This window comes from Schistocerca nitens, chromosome 3, assembly GCF_023898315.1.
Source record: "Schistocerca nitens isolate TAMUIC-IGC-003100 chromosome 3, iqSchNite1.1, whole genome shotgun sequence".
Taxonomy (NCBI): Eukaryota; Metazoa; Arthropoda; class Insecta; order Orthoptera; family Acrididae; genus Schistocerca; species Schistocerca nitens.
In genome coordinates this window covers 308,363,422-308,382,829 of record NC_064616.1, presented here as the reverse complement: position 1 = coordinate 308,382,829, position 19,408 = coordinate 308,363,422, and the positions used below count along the sequence as shown (strand labels likewise).

At 41.8% G+C, this 19,408-nt stretch overlaps 1 protein-coding gene across 1 annotated transcript in view; it reads left to right on the top strand.

The window, feature by feature from the left end:
* Window positions 1–19,408, top strand: part of LOC126249579 (mitochondrial tRNA-specific 2-thiouridylase 1) — a 120,744-nt gene that overhangs the window by 64,916 nt on the left and 36,420 nt on the right. The window contains exon 5 of the mRNA XM_049951244.1: window positions 2,351–2,518. Coding sequence (XP_049807201.1) covers window positions 2,351–2,518 — 168 coding nt within the window. The remainder of the gene's footprint in view (window positions 1–2,350; window positions 2,519–19,408) is intronic.

Sequence of the window (19,408 nt, the reverse complement as noted above, 5' to 3'; positions counted from 1 at the left end):
AGCAGTTGTGTATGATTGTTAAAATGGAGCTATTTCATCAGCATACTCTGAAATGAACCTAAGAGGTTTACCTTCTGGACCAGAAGACTTGCTTTTATTTAGTGACTTCAGTTGCTTCACTACAGGAAGAGTATATAATTCTAAGTTACTTGTGTTGGCAGCAGTTATTGATTTGAATTCTGGAATTTCAGAAATCCATGTTTAGTAACTCTGCTTTAATGGTGTTGTCATAGATAACATTACCATTGAATATTTTGTTCATATGTGGGTCCATGGCTTCCAAGAATTTTGTGAAAAAAACATTATCAATAGTGAGATGTAAAGTTACCCTTTATTTGTTGTGCGATTGACCAATTTTGACACTTAAGTCATTTTCAAACACTTATATATAAACATTATGCAATATGTTGTGGCATACAGTCAAAAACACATTCCATATGTGAAGTCATAAGTGAAATATATCATCTACACTACAGTCTAAGAACTAAAACATCTTCCTAGAAGCGTATAACCACTTCATCTCCTGTGTGAACCACATGAACCACAAGAATTCCATGTACAGATTAAGCAAGTCTTGTATGGATATCTGCCTGTGCTGACAGCTACAGCTGTAGTGCCAGAAACTGGTGAATCTTCCTGTAATACGGAGAAATAGTTAATGTGGTGACGGGGGTTTTCTAACTACATCATAGAAATCTGTAAGTTACTGCTTATAAATAATCATATTGTCTTCAGAAAATTTTTGGCATGAAGTTAAGACAGCACGAGCAATCACAGTTATTGCAGCTTAAACTTCAGTGAATACACTATCTGATCAAAAGTATCCAGACATCTGTTAATGGACATTAATATGGGATGTGTCCACACTTTTTCTTTGTAATGGATTGAACTCTGCTGGAGTACTTTCAAGTTAGGTATCTGAATGTCTGTGGAGGAATGGCAACCCATTCTCCCTCAAGAACTAAAACCAGAGAAGGTAGGGATGTTGATGTTGAACACTGGGTCAAGAATAAAGTTGACTTTATAATTCATCCCAAAGATGTTCCTTTGGGTTCAGGTCAGAACTCAGGACAAGCCAGTCAGTTTCAGGAATATTATTGTCTATAAACCATTGCCTCACAAATGCTGCTTTATGGAGAGTGCATTGTCATGCTGATACAAACAACATCTCCGAAACGTTCCTCTCCTGTACACAGCACGCAGTGGTATAAAATGTTTTCATATCCTTCCATATTTAGCATTTTCTTAAGTGCAATAACCATTAGAAGCATCCTTGTATCATAAGCCCATCTCCCCTATACTTTCCCATTCTGCTGTTACAGCTTCCCTGTTGATAACAAAATACTCCCTGCCTTCTTTTGTACTGGAGGGTCTACCTCTTGTTCAATTCCGCATTACATGCGAGTGTCCACATACCTTTGGTGTCCGGATACTTGTGATCAGAGCCTTTTGAAATGTACACAGATCACACACGTGTTTCGCATCCTTGGAAATTTCAACATGTGAACTGGCACAATGGTTAGCACATTGCTAACTCTATTGTTGTGCTGTCTTGGTGATTTGTGTCCTTATGAACATGATGCTCTTATTTATTTTCAGATTTTGGATTTATTTGGTTTATTCAATTGGTGTTTTGCTATTCTCATTTTTCATCAAATTACTGCATGTATTTCAGGCACAGGTCATTTAAGGTTTCTGGTATAAAGGGCAGTCAATGAAAACGAGACAGATTGGAAAAAAAGTAAGCAAACTGTTCATTATTTCAAAAGTAATCGCCATAACTGTTAATGCATCTATCCCACTGTAAGACAAGATGGTCAATGACTTCATGAGGCAGCCCACTTGTTGCCAAGGTGGGTTCGACTATGCTGCAGAACAAACAATCCTGCTGGAGGAACATCCCCAACTGAGCATTATAGCAGAGGTTGAAATACCGCTTCAGTTGTAAGGTTCTTACAACTAAAGTGATATTTTCAACCTTTGCTATGCTGCAGAAGTTTTTCTGGGAAGCCCTTATGTATCCTCCGCACAGACCCAATCTCTGCCCATGTGATTTTTTATGTTTTTGGAGCTCTGAGGAAAGACATCTGTGACTGTCAATTTGCTTCGGACAAAGAAATGCATGCCGGGGTACAATCATAGTTCCTTAGATAATTGCAAACATCTTCCTATGAAGACATTGACCATGTCTCACAGTGGGGTAGGTGTATTACTGATCACTTGTTAAATAATAAACAGTTTGTTTACTTTTTCTATGTGTGTCATTTTCATTTGACTGTGCCATATATTGACATCTGTTATGGACTTACGCCAAACAATTGTAATTAATTTATTTTGATTTCGATTTCAGTATGTCAGAGATAAACAAGGTGCATTCGTGGATATAGACACTGGGCATATTGTTGGTGAACATAAAGGAATACACCACTGGACACTCGGACAAAGGTGTCGTTTTGGTGGTTTGAAGAAACCGTATTTTATAGCCCAAAAAGATGTTGAAAGAAACATCATCTATGTGGTAAGTGTAATAATTGTAAAAATGTGTAACATTCTCTACAGGAATAATACCTTTGGATTAGAGATTTAATACTACAGCATGCTAAAGTAATATACAAAGTGATGAAGTGCAGTGTTTTCGTAGACAGTGACAACAAAGTCTGAAGGACTATGATTTATATCCCTGTCTGGTCACCCATGTTAAGGTTTTCCATAGTTTTCCTAAATTGCTTGAAGCAAATGCTGGGTTGATCCCTTTGTAAAGGACATGGCTGAAATGTTGCCATGTCCTTCCTCAATTCAAACTTGTGCTCCATTTCATGATCTTGTCTTTGATGGGACTTTAAACCATTATCTTTCTTCCTTGCTTCCAGGGAAAACACCACACTGTAGGATGGACACACACACACACACACACACACACACACACACACACACACACAAAGAAAGGAAAAGAAAAGGGAAAAAACACCTATGACGTGTTTGGCAATAAAAATGTGTCTTAATATGGACAATTAAAAGAGAATATTAAAATTATTTGTCAGCTATCTGTGGCTGATCGATCACTCAGAAAAGGGGTTGAGGGGGGTGGGGGGACAATCAAGCAGCCAATCTGATATTATTAAAACAGCACCGAAATAATTTGAAGAGGATATCTGACACCACACAAAATTTCAAAATGTACACAGCCATTATGAGGTTGACATCTCTTCACATAAGATAGTTGGGGCACATCTTCCAAAACCAAAAACTGTTCTATTGTCAGTAATAAAATCTAGTCAGTTATGATGATGTGCTTTGAAATCAGTGTGACCCAACAATCTGTCTCCAATCCCTTGAGGCAAGAGCTGTGGGTCTTGGGGCTATGACCTGGGAATGAAGTCATAGTGGCAAAATGTTTTGTTTCCTGGGAAGATACTGTAGTGCTCAAAAGTATTCTGTAGTTCTGATGTTATGGTATCAGTACAGTTTGCATGCAATCACAGCAGATCATCGTATGTAGCTGTGTCACTCCATCAAGAGCTTCACATTACTGCAGTTACATATCTAGTAAAAGAAGCAAGGTCATAGAATAACACTGTAAGTATATATTTCTGTAGCTGAAAAGTATTTTGTAATTTGATTTGGTGGTAGAGTATTCATTAACTATCATTACTAAGGTATTCAAAAAGTATTTATTCACTTGTACAGGCAATTAGATGCATGCCAAAACACAAAGAATACTCAGCTGATGTGAGAAAATCTGTTTTGTGTGCTTTGAAGAAGGGAAGAGACTATGGCATATCACATCAACTAATAAGTATCTGGAATCAATGACAGAAAGAGGTCCTCCTCGAAAAACAAGGAGGACAGAATGATTTGTAAGCCGTCGGCTCCTGATCCAAGAAAATCGGCTTGACAGATTAGGGATGATCTGGTTCAGCATCATGGACTGTACATAAATGTATCTGTTGTAAAATGTAGATTAAAACTGTAGGTGACCATTGCATAAACAACTCATAAATGCAAAAAATGGAAAGAAATATCAATTTTTGAGTGCTACAGATTGGTCTATTGTTTTATGGAGTGGTGAAAGTAAATTTAATGTAAGTTATTCTGATGGTGTGCAGTATATAGGTCACCCAGCAATCCAAAAGGGATGACAAAAAGTACCAGATGCCGATCATTAAGCATGTTGATCGCTGTGTCAAACTGGAGTATGTTTTTCTGGATTCCGTTTGATCCTCTAGTCCAAATAGAAGGCAGAATGGATTGTTTCCTGCACAGTGACATTTTAGAAAACAGTATGGTTTTTCATGGGAGAAAGAATATGCCACATAATTGGATATGTCAGCAAGACGAAGATTCAAAACACCACTGGCCATTTTTCACATGAAAAATTCAGACTTTTGGAGTGACCAAGCCAGAGTCTGGATCTAAATCCAACTGAACACCTCTGGGATGCATTGGATCAATATTTTAATCATAGAAGGTACTCAAACAAGGATCATTTTGCTGCTGCCTTATTGGACGACTGGTCAAAACTCTCACTTGACCTGTTACAAGAACTTGTGAATTCAATGCGTAACAGATGTGCAGCTGTGATCAAAGCCCCTGGGTATGCAACAAAATACTGGCTTGGTCTTCAGATTCCAAAATATTTTTTTATCCTTTCGTACTTAGACCTACAAATAACTTTTGATCCAGAAGAGTTGTTATTTCTGTTTTGATGTAAGGTAAATTTGTTTGAACTAAATGTAATTTTGTACTAAATGGATTATAATTACATACTTTTCAAGCATCCACTGGCAGTTTTTTCCTATTACATACTTACTTTATGTAATTGTAATTAATGTTTTCAACAAAATACTTTTGAGCACCACTGAATTTTTTGTGTTAAAAGTCTTTTGGAAGTCAATTCAGGGAGACATAACATTTTGTGAACTGGGAGGAGATATGTCTCAGCTTTATTGCTTCTTTTATGGACTGAAGGTTTGGTCTCTCACATACAACTGTGTCTACACTCAGTCAGCAATATTACCCCATGTGGTCGAGAGCACTTTGTGTTCCATTATCAGTTTCCCCTCTCTTGTTTCATTTGTGAATGGGGTACAGGAATTAAACTGTCAGTAAGTATCTAAATGAGCTTGCATTTCTCTGAATTTACCATTGTGGCCATTTTGCAAGTTATCTGTAGAAAGTAGTAATATGTTGCTTGTCTCTTAATGATATGTATGAGCCAGAATTTGAATAGTAAATCTCTCAGTAATGCCGACAACTCTCTTTTAGTGGCTGCCATTCAAATTATATGAAATTCTCTGTGATGCTACCAACATACTTCTCCAGCTACTCACTCTTTCACTCTGTTACAGCATACTGAAGGACAAATGGTATGTTACATAGTCCATGAGGGCAAGCTGAAAAATGATGCCTCTGCATTTTTTATTCTGTTCTCAATATTGTCTGAGGTATTATGTGTCATGCTTATTACGTGCTCGACTTTCCTGCTTTACTGACCCACATTGCAACCCTCTGCCGCTAGAGGGCTCCAAATTGTATTGTGTAACATAGTGCTGTGTAATGTAACTATGTTGCTGCATGAGAAACAATGTTCTGTAATTGAATTTATAACCATAGAAGAGTTCATGCACACATGGAGCATGCTCTCCTTCAGCATGACAATGCCAGACCTTACACGAGCACTGTGACATCATCAACAATCCATTGCCGTGTGTTCACTGTCATGTGCTCATCCTCCATACAGTCCCAACATGGCCCCATCCAATTTTCATCTGTTTCCAAAACTGAAGGAACACCTTTGAGGACTGCACTTTGATAGTGATGAGGTGGTGCAAGCAGAGGTAAGACTGTGACTCTGTCAACAAAATCAAACATTCTACAGTGACACTGTCAGCAAACTGGTCTCTTGTTAGGAGAAATGTGATTGTTGCCAGGGTGACTGTTGAGAAGTAAATGTGTAGACATGAAGAATAAAGATTTAGGGTGTTAATGCAGTTTTATTTAAAAATATTTCACATAAAGAATTTGGAGGCATTACTTTTCAGCACACCCTCGTACATGCCTCTCTGTGGTGTAAGATGCTAATTGTTTCCTCAGACTTCCCATGGACCTTACTACCTGGCAGAATGATGTCTTCTTTGCTATACACATAGTCTGAAATGTAGGAATTTTGGTAATATAAACACAACCTGCACATGATTAATAATCATGGTGGAGGCTTATCCAACATTGTTGTAAGCATTTTTGCCTGCCAGCCTAAGATTTATCAGCTGCTACTGTGCAAAAATTTTAAACAGTCACACTGCTTGTACGCCATTATTATACAGATGCATTATGCACACACGAGAAATAGTAGGAAATGTTGATGACAGAGGAACTAACTGTAATCTATAAAAAGTCGATACTATGTATTGGGTGGTTATATATAAAGTGCAGCTGCTCACCGTGATGCAGCATGGGTTGTAATTAGCATATGACAGTGAAACTTTAGATATTCTGATACATTAATGTGAAACTGATTTATGCAGGGAAAAATATAGTTCCAAGTTTGGCCAGCAGTTGCAGATACGGTGCTGTGAATGCAAGAAATATGTATAGAAATGTTTCCATCTGTATTAGATTAGTAACAGGACATGGGCAGAAATAGTCAAACAAGTGAGAAAGATATAATGTTGATTTCATTATTAATCACTGCGCTTACACAATTTGTGCAATATGAGCACTAGAGATGTTAACAAGTGCATCCATAAAACCCACGTTATCAACAGTTTCTGGCAGCAGTTCTAGTGGAATCTGAGCAACGTGCTCCTGTATACTGGTACTGGTCATCAGATAAGATAAAGACTGAATGTGTCCCTGCTAAATGTGTTCTTTTAGATATCCCCAGAGCCAAAAATCACATGGATTCAGTTCCGCCGGCCGCGGTGGCCGAGCGGTTGTGGGCACTCAGTCCGGAACTGCGTGACTGCTACGGTCACAGGTTCGAATCCTGCCTCGGGCATGGATGTGTGTGATGTCCTTAGGTTGGTTAGGTTTAAGTAGTTCTAAGTTCTAGGGGACTGATGACCACATATGTTAAGTCCCGTAGTGCTCAGAGCCATTTAAACCATTTTGATTCAGTTCCGGTGATGGTGCAGGCCAAATATCCGGGAAACCTCCAAAGTGAACATATTCATAGAATGTTGCATTAAGCAGATCTTTCATGGGGTGAGTGACATGAGGTGCTGCCCCATCTTGCGTGAAAGCTGTGGTTTCCACACACCTGTGCACTTGCAAAGCAGGAATCACATGCTGTACAAGGAGATCTTGATAAAGTGCAGATGCCCCCAGGGGCTCAGCATTCATTTGGTGAGTACAGGCTTGGCGACCCCGGGGTCCTGAGCTGGGGGACTGGTCTGCGCCGCCAGTCTCCTGTCACCATAACCCCCGGACATGCTTCAGCGACCACCGTATGGTGCGGCGGTGGAATGTTGTGTGCTGCGGGGAATGGTAATCTTGGCTTGACCACCTGGATTGCGAGGAAGGCCAACCTCTATAAAAAACCCTCAATCTTACGGTGTGTTCCGCGCCTATAAGATGCATGGCTATTGGGGTGGAACAGTCGTAAGCGGGCAACCTCTGTGGCACCTGCCGCACCCCAGTTGTATAAGGCTTACTCAGGCACATGGGGCTCTGTCTGAGCGGACCTTTAGTTCCCTAGCTGCTTGTGGGACCGCAATGGACCCTTCGAGCTCTACATTTCCTCCTACCAGTGGATTGGGTGGGCCACTGGTAGGAAAACACACCCCATCGAAAAAGTGACTTCGTGCTGCGAGTCCTCCATCGCCTGGTGTTGCTAGAGATTTATCAGACTGTCATAACAGAGCACATGCTGATAATCAGAATGTGTTTTTGATTGTTAAATGGAAGGAGGGTAGCTTTGAGAGGGTTTCTCCCTTTTACATCCACAAGGGTCTTGAGGGAATTGCAGGAACACTGAAATCTGTCAAGCGACTGCGCAATGGGACTCTGTTAGTTGAGACTTCTAGTTCCCGTCAAGTCACTTCTGTTTGGAAAGCAACCTGTCTCGGAGAGTACGCTATCGAGACCGAGCTCCACTCCACTTTGAACTATAGTAAGGGTGTTGTGACATGTAGGGACTTGGTGGATATCCCCACAGACGAGTTAAAATCTGAGTGGGCTGATGAAGGTATTGTTGATGTGCAGCATATTATGAAACGAGTCGATGGGGACCTAGTCAAATCCGACTCGTTTATTCTCATGTTCAGTTGCCCGAGACTCCCAGAGCATGTTAAAGTGGGTTTCTTACGTTTGCCAGTACGGCCATATTTCCCCAACCCAATGTGCTGTTTTAAATATCAGCGCTTTGGGCATACTACGTTGGGGTGCAATGGGATAGCCACTTGCGGTAAATGTGGTCAGCCTGCCCATGACGGAGCCGGTTGTCCATCGCCTGTGAAGTGCGTGAATTGCTCTGGGAGTCACCCTGTCTGGAGCCGGGTCTACCCCATCTATCTCGAAGAACGGAAGATACAGGAGATTAAAACATCTCAGCGCATCCCCTATGGTGAGGCCAAGAAGCTCTTTAAGGCCATGCAGCCTCCTGTGTTTACAACATCTTTCAATTCCGCTCTGAAAAAACCGGTACAGTTGGCCACTGTTTCTACGCAAATGGAGGTTGCTAGTGTTAGCACTAATACCTGCATTTGCCAGTGCACTTGTGCTGCTGCGGTTGTTTTGAAACCTGCAGCTCTCTCCGCAACGTCGGACAAGGCCACGGTTTCTGACATTGGGGTACTTCCTGCATCTCCCCATATGGCGCCTTCTGCCCAGGCGAGTAAAGCTCCAACTGTTGACAAGGCTCTGCATTCTAAGCCCCCCAAGACAAAGACGCCGAAGGTGAAGGTTTTGCCACCTGAGGAGACTAGTCAGGGTCGGTCCGATGACGAGGCCATCGTACTGTATGACACCTCCCTTGGGTCGTCATCGGAGCTGATGGACATTGATGATGTCGCCCCAGGAATAAATCTCCAGCCAGTACGGGCTCTCCTCCAAAGCACAGAGGCAGGGTGAAAGTTCAGCCACCCTGATCACTGGCTCCCATATTACAGTGGAATCTGAATGGGTTCAGGACGCATGTGGCCGAATTACAACTCCTTGTACGAGAGTGCCCTTTGTGCTTATGTCTCCAAGAGACATTTTCGGGCCACTGATGCTCCTTCTTTACGGGGCTATACCGTATATCGAAAAGATGGTCTGACGGGGGGAAAGGGCAAAGGGTGGTGTTGTGGTTTTTGTGCGTGACATGCACCACTCATCTGAGCTCCCTCTCGTTAGACTTGCAAGCAGTTGCAGTTGACCTTCTTGTGGGTTGGAGGCTCACAGTCTGTTCAGTTTACTGACCGCCTCATGATGCAATAGACTCTGAGGCTCTCGCAGACCTTATTAGCCAACTCCCCCGCCCATTTCTTCTTCTGGGGGACTTCAATGCTCATAATGTCTTATGGGGCTCTCCGACTACTTGCCCCAGCGGTCGCGTTCTGGAAAGTCTCATGATGTCTGAAGAACTGTGCATCTTCAACTCTGGTGCTCCCACTCATTTCTGTACTGCTTCTGGGTCGTCATCAGCTATTGACCTTTCCGTTTGCTCTCCAGCACTCGCGGATTCTGCTCTGTGGGAGTTTGCTGCTGACCTCCATTCTAGTGACCACTTCCCCCTTTGGATTCGCCTCCTGGATGAGGTTGTGGCATTACCAGTGCCGCCCCGGTGGCACCTCAGCAGAGCTGACTGGACACTTTTCAGCCAACTGGCTGTTTTGGAACACCGTGCCAGTGTCCACGAATGTGTCGACCATGTTACAGCCGTGATCTCCCATGCTGCTGAATTGTCAATCCCACGGTCATCCGGTCATCCCAAGAGGCGTCCTGTCCCGTGGTGGACCACTGAGTGCTGCTCAGCCATCTGAGCCCACCGTGCAGCTCTGCGCCGCTTCAAGTGCCGTCCCTCCGCTGACAATCTTGCGGCCTTTCGGGTGACAAGGGCCAAGGCGTGGCGAGTGATTAAAGAGAGCAAACGACGGTCATGGCAATTGTTCTTGAACTCCATATCCCTCTCCACTAGTTCTACGAAAGTATGGGAAGCCATCAGGAGGATTTCCGGGAAACTCAGCCAACTACCTGTCACGGCATTGCTGCATCAGGGATGTCTCCTCACGGTGCCGAGAGACATTGCCCAGACACTGGCCATGCATTTTGCGGAATCTACTGCCACTATTAACTGTGATCCAGATTTCTGCCGCTACCGCACTGCCATCGAGAGGGGTCACTAGGACTTCCGGTCTCTAAATTCTGAACCCTACAACTGCCCCTTCACAATGTTGGAACTGGACTCGGCGCTGTCTGTGGCTCATGATACTGCGCCTGGTCATGATCAAATCCGGTACAGCATGCTGCAGCACTTGTTGCTGCCATCCAATTAAGTTCTCCTGAATTGTTTTAATATGATATGGTTATCCGGCACATTCCCTGACTCGTGGAGGGAGGCATTTTGATTCCCCTCCTCAAACCGGGGAAGGACCAAACGCATCTGAGTAGTTATCGAAGTATTGCTTTGACAAGCTGTGTCGGGAAGACGTTGGAACGCATGGTCAACCATCGCCTGGTTTGGCTGCTAGAGACCAGGCAGCTCCTTAGCCCCTCTCAGTGTGGCTTTTGGAGATGTCGTTCAACTATAGACAACTTGACCCTGCTTGAGGCGGCCATCCAGCAGGCCTTCCTACGTAACCAGCATTGTCTAGGTGTATTCTTTGATATTAATAAGGCATATGACACTACTTGCCACCCCCTTATCCTCAATCAACTCCATCAGTGGGGCTTTCGTGGCCGCCTCCCCATATTCATTCGGTCCTTTCTTTCCCACCGCCTCTTTCGATATCGGGTTGGTAATGTGCTATCTGATTTGTACGTGCAGGAGAATGGTGTTCCTCAGGGAAGCATTTTAAGTGTCACCCTCTTTGCTGTCGCCATTAACAGTATCACGTACACTATCTGAAGTCCTGCCCAATGCTCCATGTTTGTGGACGATTTTGCTGTTTTCTGCTCTTCCTCCAGTCTTGTCACTGCTAGTCGGCAGTTGCAGCTTACGACAAAGCGATTAGAGGCATGGACTACGAAGACGGGTTTTACCCTTTCTGCAGACAAATGTGTGTGTGTTCATTTTAATTGTTCTTGATGTCTTTTTACCTCCCCTGAATTGCGTCTGAGGGACACCATTCTTCCTTTTAGCGACACTGTGAGGTTCCTGGGCCTCACTTTTGATTCCAAGTTGTTGTGGTTGCCTCATCTTAAAGACCTCACGGTGCGGGCCCTGAAGGCACTGAATATTTTGAAGTGTCTGAGCCATCGGTCCTGGGGAGCAGATCGGGCGCGTCTGCTGCAGTTTTATAGGGCTTTCGTCCGATCGCGTCTTGACTATGGTTGCACCGCGTATGGGTCAGCAAGGCCTTCATATCTGAAGATTCTTGATGCAGTCCACCATGAGGGTATCAGGCTGGCCACTGGTGCCTTCCGTACCAGTCCCATCCCCAGCCCGCGTACTTAGGCAGGGGAACCGCCGCTCGCCATCCGGCGGAAACTCCACATGGTGCGACGGATGTGTCAATTCCTTGCCTGTCCTACCTCCCCTGTGTACCCTACTGTTGCGCAACTGCCTATGGAACGTCTCTTTTTCAGTCATCCCGGGGCAACGAGACCATTTGGGATTCGTGCCAAGCATTTGCTTGAGTCCCTTGGTGTGGAGCGTGTGGCCCCCCAACTCCAAGGTTTTACCCGCCTGCCTCCCTGGTTGCTCCAGAGGCCCAGAATTCTTTCAGACTTGTCGGAGTACCGGAGGAGCTGCACTCCTGCGTTTGTTTTTACCTCCTTATTTTACGATATTTTACACCAGCATCCCGACCATGTACCAGTATTTACGGATGGCTCTAAACAGGGGGACTCTGTTGGTTGTGCTGTTGTTTTCCCTGATCGAGTCATCAAGTTACAGCTTCCTGCGGCGTTTACCATCTTTGATGCCGAATTGTTCGCGATCTTGCGGGCATTGGAGCAGATGAGATGTGTTCCCAGTCTTAAGTTTCTCATCTGTTCTAACTCCCTGAGTGCCCTTCAGACTATGCAACACTTGTACCCAGCTGATACGGTTGTCCAGAACATCCACGATGATGCCCTACTCTACCTGCAACGGCAGGGGAAGGAGGTTTCTTTCTGCTGGGTGCCAGGGCACGTGGGTATTAGGGGAAACGAACTGGCAGATGTGGCTGCCAAAGATGCATGTTCCCTCCCTCATGTTGTTGAATGTGCCGTCCTACTCCATGCTGTTACCTCCCTCTTGCGTTTTCGTGTTATGCGTCAATGGGAAGAGGAGTGGCTGGCAGTCGGTGAAAATAAGCTGCGTCTGGTCAAGGCCACCACACGGCCATGGCGTACGTCCTACCAGTCATGCAGGCGGGATGAGGTTCTCCTCACTCGCCTCCGCATCGGGCACAGTCCCGTAACGCATGGTTTTTTACTCCTGCGGGAGGACCCCCCAATCTGCAGTGCTTGTGGCGTCCAGATTACTGTCTGCCAAATTTTACTTGACTGTCTTTTATTCTCTGACCAGAGGGCGGTGGTTTCTTTGCCACCGGATTTGCCCTATATTTTGCAAGACGACACAACGACTGTGGTTAAGGTCTTACGGTTTTGTGTCCTGTCCAATTTGTTGCCTCGGATTTTAGGGAGAGGGTTTTAATGTGCTGCTGGGTGACTGGCTCACCCAGGTTTTAGGTAAGAGGTCCGCCAGTCACGATTACCTCCTTGTTTCACTTCAGTTTCTGTTCTCTTTTCCTTGTGTTTCCTTTCCTTTTTTAGTGCGTTTCTTCTCCTCTTGTTTTGCCTCTGTATGTGAGGATTTGGAACTGCATCAGGTCTGTGTCTTTTAGCCATTCTCCTTGTTCGCTGACCGTCTTAGTCCCTTCACCGCATGTGTTCCTGTTTTTATGCGTTTGGGCGCTGATGACCACGCTGTTTAACGCCCGTAAACCCCTCTCTCTCTCTCTCACACACACACACACACACACACACACACACAAAGTATAAAGTTCAGATGTCATGGTACACCTCACATGCCCTCTGGGTGTACTCTCTTCAAGAAGAATTGACTAAGAATAAAGGAGTTTGTGAATTCACACCAAAGTCACATACGGTGAGTGAAATGGCTCTTCGTGTACACCACGCTGCTTAACAGTACCCAAAATTTGGCAGTTTTGTGTATTCACTGCATGCTGTATTGTAAAATGTGCCTAGTCACTCCATAGAATATTGCCCGGCCAAATGTCATCAATTTTGTTCTGTGCCAGAAGCTGAAGAGCAAATTCAGAATGTTGCTGCGGATCATTAGATTTCAATTGCTGCTCCACATGGATCTTGTACATGTACTAGTGCAAAATAAACTGCAAAACTTTCCATACTGTTGATGATGGGATGGACTATTGTCAACACTGCACTAGCAGTAGGACTACCCAGGCACATGCTGCATGGTCATTTACAGCAACAGCAACCTTGTCAAAAACTTTCACCAGGATAGGACACCTTGCTCATCCAGGTAACACACTGAGCTCACCCGTGTTTTCGAATTTCATTATCTTGTTTAGACTATTTAATGACATGGATCTTTCAGGTGATGATACTCTCTCAATGCAGCGCTTTAATTACTGCCATTCACATAAAACAGTTTCACTAACAGTGTACGGTCTGTCTTCTCGATAGCCATACTGTTCACTCAGCTTGTGGCTTGTCAAATTAAAGTGTGGATGTTGTACTGTCATACAAACAGTGTACAGTGACAGATTTGCACACGATGGCTTGGACCTTTGTGAGTAGTCGTACTTTACTCATAAACACCCAGTGGAAATGCTGGCTGGTGGAAGCCCTCCAACCTCTGCACTGAGTAATTAGTTCTATATGCTGTGATAGCTTGATGTCAATGAATTTTTGATAATTGTAATGAGATGTTGCTGTTTAGTTGTAAACATCTGTTCAAAGTTGCATGTCTGGACAGTGATCTCATAGTATAACTGAGATTACTTTCATTTGTCAGACAGATTTGGCTGTATTGCTAATTCTGTAAAAGCAACCTGGCTATAAGCCAGGGTATATCTGTCTGTCTGTCTATCTTGAGTAACCAAAATGTTCTGAGTTTGAACTTTGCCACTAATTAAATTTTGAATAAAAATTGTCAGCAATGGTGGTCGAAGACTCTTGGTACAAGAGTCATTCTCATTCTGCCAACAACCTTTACATAGAGGGCAGAGGAGCAGACTGGAGTTTCAGGGCAACATTTTGGCTTTGAGATGGGAGACTGCCCTTAAAAGACAGAAGAATCAGCAAAAGTCACTGGCATGAGGGTGCAGAAGGAAATAGAAACCGCTACATTAAAGACACTCAGAGTGTGTACACAGGACACATGACCTGTAATTGAAAATTGTCGTCATCATCTCTCCATTGGAAAAAAAAAAAAAAAAAAAATATCCAGATTAGTTTTGTATTCAGATCTGCAAGAAGGGACTACCAGGAGGAAGGTAACCATGAGAAAAAGATATACTATGATCAGGAGCATGGAATATAAGAGGTTTGAGCATGGTAGGGAAGTTAGAAATTTGGAAAGGCGAATACCGAAGCTGAGTGTAGATACAGTGCAGAACGGGGGTGGGGTCTCAGTGAAATGGAATGGAAAGAAGATAAGGATTTCTGGTTAGACAAATAAAGGATGATAGCAGCAGCAGCAGCAGCAGCAGAAAATGGTAGAATGGAAGTAGGATTCATTGTCAGTAGGAATGTAGGTTAGAGACAATATTATGAAAAGGATTATTGCGGTTAACCATATAGAGGAGACATTGAGTTGCAGACAGACACAACGAAAAGACAGGAGTTACTGCGAACAGTTCAGTGATAGGGTTGTTCTCATCAGAATGACAGCAAACCAAAGATGACAACTATGCTTCAGGTGTACATGTCGATACAAGCAGAATGTGAATACACACAGAAAGTACACTGGTGTCGAAAATTAAAGCACAAATGGAAATTTTGCAAGATTGAGTTTATTTTGCCACAAATCAGTATAAACAGTTGATAGCAAAGTAGAAAAAATGTAAAGAATACAGAATGTAAATAGCTGCAACATGCATAATAGTAGATGAAAATGTTTTTAGATTTTTCCAACTCGACAGATTTGCACACACATTCTGACAACTGGTTGATGTGCTTACTATGGGGTGTGACCATGTGTTCACAGCAACTGTGGATGTAGGACTACCCACCAAACACTCTGCATTTGATGGGTGCCCTGACGTCATCATTGGTGTGGTTTTCCATTGACTGAAATGCCATCTTCCATGCAGAACATGATCGTACTGACATCTGTTGACAGTTTGTATAATTATATCATGAATTAGACACAGCATGGGAAAATAGCTGTTTGTTGATTTAATTTTGGACATCAGTGTATATGAGGGCACTGAATTAGTAATTCAGTAAGTAAAAGGAGATGACGATCTAATAATCATGACCTATTGGACAGCGATAGTAGGGGAAGGAATAGAAGAAAGAGATACTGGAGAATATGGGCTTGGTAGTAGGATAGAGAAGAGAAAGACTAATTGAGTTCTGCAATAAATTTCAGCTAGTAATAGTGAATACACTGTTCAAAAATCATAAGAGGAGGAGTTATACTTGTATGTCTCAGCCCAGAAAACTAGAAAAACTTTACAGAATATATTCATGCGATGTATCTCGAAGTTGGACATGTGCATTTTGATCGTTTCAACTCGCATCATATTTGCTTATCACCAACAGCAATGGCAAAGAAGGAACAATGTTTGAAAGACTGTGTGTGTCTTCTTTTTGGAATTAAAAAAAAATCTCAAAAAGTACCCTGTTTAACCTTTACCAGAAAAAAATACGTATTAGTATTTATACAGTTCCGATTTTTAACATAGCTGGTGCCCATTCCTCACGCCGGGGTAAATTAGAATATGCAGGTATTTTTCAATAAAATTAAAAAGGAAAATCTCTACCAGAAAGTATACAGGTCAGTATTCTAAATTCTATGACTTCTAGCGTGGTTGTTGTTCCCAGTTGATATTCACAGGTCTTAGAGATACATCACATACAGAGGGGGGCACACTGACACTCAAGAACACAATTACTCATTTTTATTTACATTTCCTTAGTTGTCTTTCAGTTTAAGGTCAACAATATTTATATCGTAGTATTGGCCCTGACACTAAAGAAACAACAATTTATGCTGCATTTTGGAACCATAATTTTTGATTTATTGCAACATATGTTTGGCACTGTTCTGCAGGCATAAGTAGGCACTATATTCTAATTAATTTCTGAAAGTAAATGCATTTTTATGCATGGGCTGTTCAAAATATTCTTCTTGTCTCCCTTTACATTTATGTATTGTAAGGTTAGGATCTTATGCCCTTGTTCACATAGGAATGAAGAGTTTTAAGTCGTAATATGACAATTCATCTGCAAACTGACAAAAAAAGATTGTTAATTTTAAACCAAAGAGCATTTATTTGGTTAGAAGAGGGCTTGTGTCTGACAGATATGTGTCGTATTGCGTATTCTACTGTTCTATATACTCTAAGCACCAAAATACGAAGTTCCGTTTTTCTTTATCTTTATATACTTATATATGAATGACAGTAGATGCTCAGATGTTACACTTTTTTATTTGGTCAGATCGTTTGAGCAGTATGTGAAGGGAAAAAAAATGTGTATTTTGTTTAGACGTCATTGGCTGCTGTTTTTGAGAATTTTAGGATGAACAATAAATTTGCAAGATCTGTAGGCACCTCCTGGCACAATGGGCAGTCCAGAAAAGTAATAATAATAAAAAATGATATACATACTAATAATAAATTAACTTTTCAATTCCCCAAGAAATTTGTAATTTTAGAGAAGTTGAAACAGCACACAAAATTTTCTGTTTTTTGTTCTAGTAGGAATAAATTCACCATTGCGAATTGCCTTGCCTTTATTAATCTGTATTTTAGTGTAAAACTTGCTAAAAAAAGTTGGAATATACATTTTGTGGATCACACTCACTGATTCAAAGCAAACATGGAAACCCATGTAGTCGACCAATACAGTTGGATGCTCTTTGACAACACAATCAGCCAATGATATCAGTTGACGTCTGTCGAAAATAATCTGATGACCGACATCAGTTGCACTGTGACCGAACCCTTATTAGTGCATGGATTATATTTTTAATTAATCAAAAGTTCATATTCGCAGTGTCCTGGGTCTAGTGGTTTGCGCTCCGAACTATCAAGCCGAGGGGTTGCTGGTTGGAATATCATGGATAAATATGGGTGTGATAAGCATGGGCATTTACATCAGTAGCATGGATTTTTCTGTGTATTTAAGTATGTGTATTATGCTGTCTAGTTGCCATAGTACAAGCTTCGGCTTTGTTTGGGGCTAGAGGTGGTTGGTGTGATTGTTGAAAGATTAATTTGTTTATTATCTTTTCTGAAATGTACATAATGGCTCCTGTGAGACTAAACCCCATCTGGGAATATTTTTGGAGAAACAGTGACAAAGCAACTGGTAAAGTATGTAGTAAATCACTGTCTCTTGGTAGTGCCTTAACAAAAACACAGACCATTACAAATATTAAAAATCATTTGTTAAAAAGTCATAAAAGTGAATGGGCAGCTTTTTGTAAGACAAATGAAAAACACCAGAGTTTGATCAAAAAAGATCTAGAGACAATTAACTCTTCATAAGCAAAAAGGTAGTCAAACAGTCTACTTTACCAGACACAATTAAGAAAAGAAGTAGCTCTGCCATGGCCTGATAATCATCTGATATTGTTGTGAATCAATAAAAGTGTTATGGATCTCATTATCGTCGACATGCTGCCATACAGTGTTGTTGAAGGAGATGTATTTCATAGACTCAATTTGACTGACCCTGACACGCCATCCAGGTACAGGAAAAAGTCTGAGAAATACTTTAGAATGACTTTAATGCCAGCAATATGTGAAAAAGTAAAAGGGAAAGTTGTACTTCTTTTAGAAAAGGCTGGATGGGCAGCTTTACCACTGACATATGGAATAATCCAACAAAGACGTCCTCATTGCTGAGTTGCACAGCACACTTCATTAAAGGCCCCAAAAGGGAAAAAGTTATACTGACAACAAGTGTCTTGAAACAAGATCACACAGGGCAGCATATTTCACAGAAACTTAACCAAATTATTCCCGAATTTAATTTAACAAATAAAATCCACATGGGTATCTGTGACAATGCTTTTAATATGCTAGCAGCCATGTGTTGTGGAAAATTTGCTTATATTGGATGCATAGCTCATATGCTGCAGCTAGTTATTCATGATGATGTATTCAAAGACACTGCTGTAATGGATATAATAAAAAAATATTCAAACAAGTTTCAAGAAACATGCGAGTTACCCAAACAGGTTTTGATTCTTGATGAAGAAACCCACTGGAATAGTACTTTTTTAATGTTGGAAAGACTCATTGAGCAAAAAACTACTGTCAATTTATGCACGTCAGAACACAGTGGGATAATATCCCAACTGCAGAAAAAGGATACAAATGAGCTACTGTATGATAGATAGTACTTAAGTGCTTTCATCAAGCAACACTTGATATTTCAAGTAACTCTTCATCAGTATCTTTAATAATACCATCGATCGTCATGCTTAATTCAAAATTGACCACAAAAGATGAAGATACTGAAAACGTAAAACTGTTCGACACAGTTGTGTGAGACTGTTAACAGCAGAGTTTCGTGTGCAAGAAATACTCCACATTTATTGATTGCAACACTAATAGATATGTTTTAAAATGAAGTATTGGACTAGCAATGAAACGGAGAACATGAAGACTGAAATATTATCATTTCTACAACAGAATGTGTCTAGGTCAAGTCAAATAGCTCATATGGACTTAGATATTGATGAGCCTAGCGTCAGGTGCAGATATCGAATATGCATCCTCATAAAATGATGATGATTTATGGAATTCAGGTGATAAACTTGCATTACCAGTCACAAATGGTGAAGAACATCTTAACATGTTATTTAAAAGAACCGTTGCTTCTGAGGAATCTCGACATCTATGAATATTGGGGTTCTAGTCCATGTACTTATCTAGGCCCAATTGCACTTAAATATTTATCTTCTCTGCCCACTAGTGTTCCTAGTGAACAGTTGTTCAGTGCAGCGGGACAGATATATGCAGACAGACAATTGAACATGATGGGTGTAAATGTGGGCAAATTCTTATTTTTAGCTTACTACATAAGATTGTTTAACTTCATTTATTATTATTTT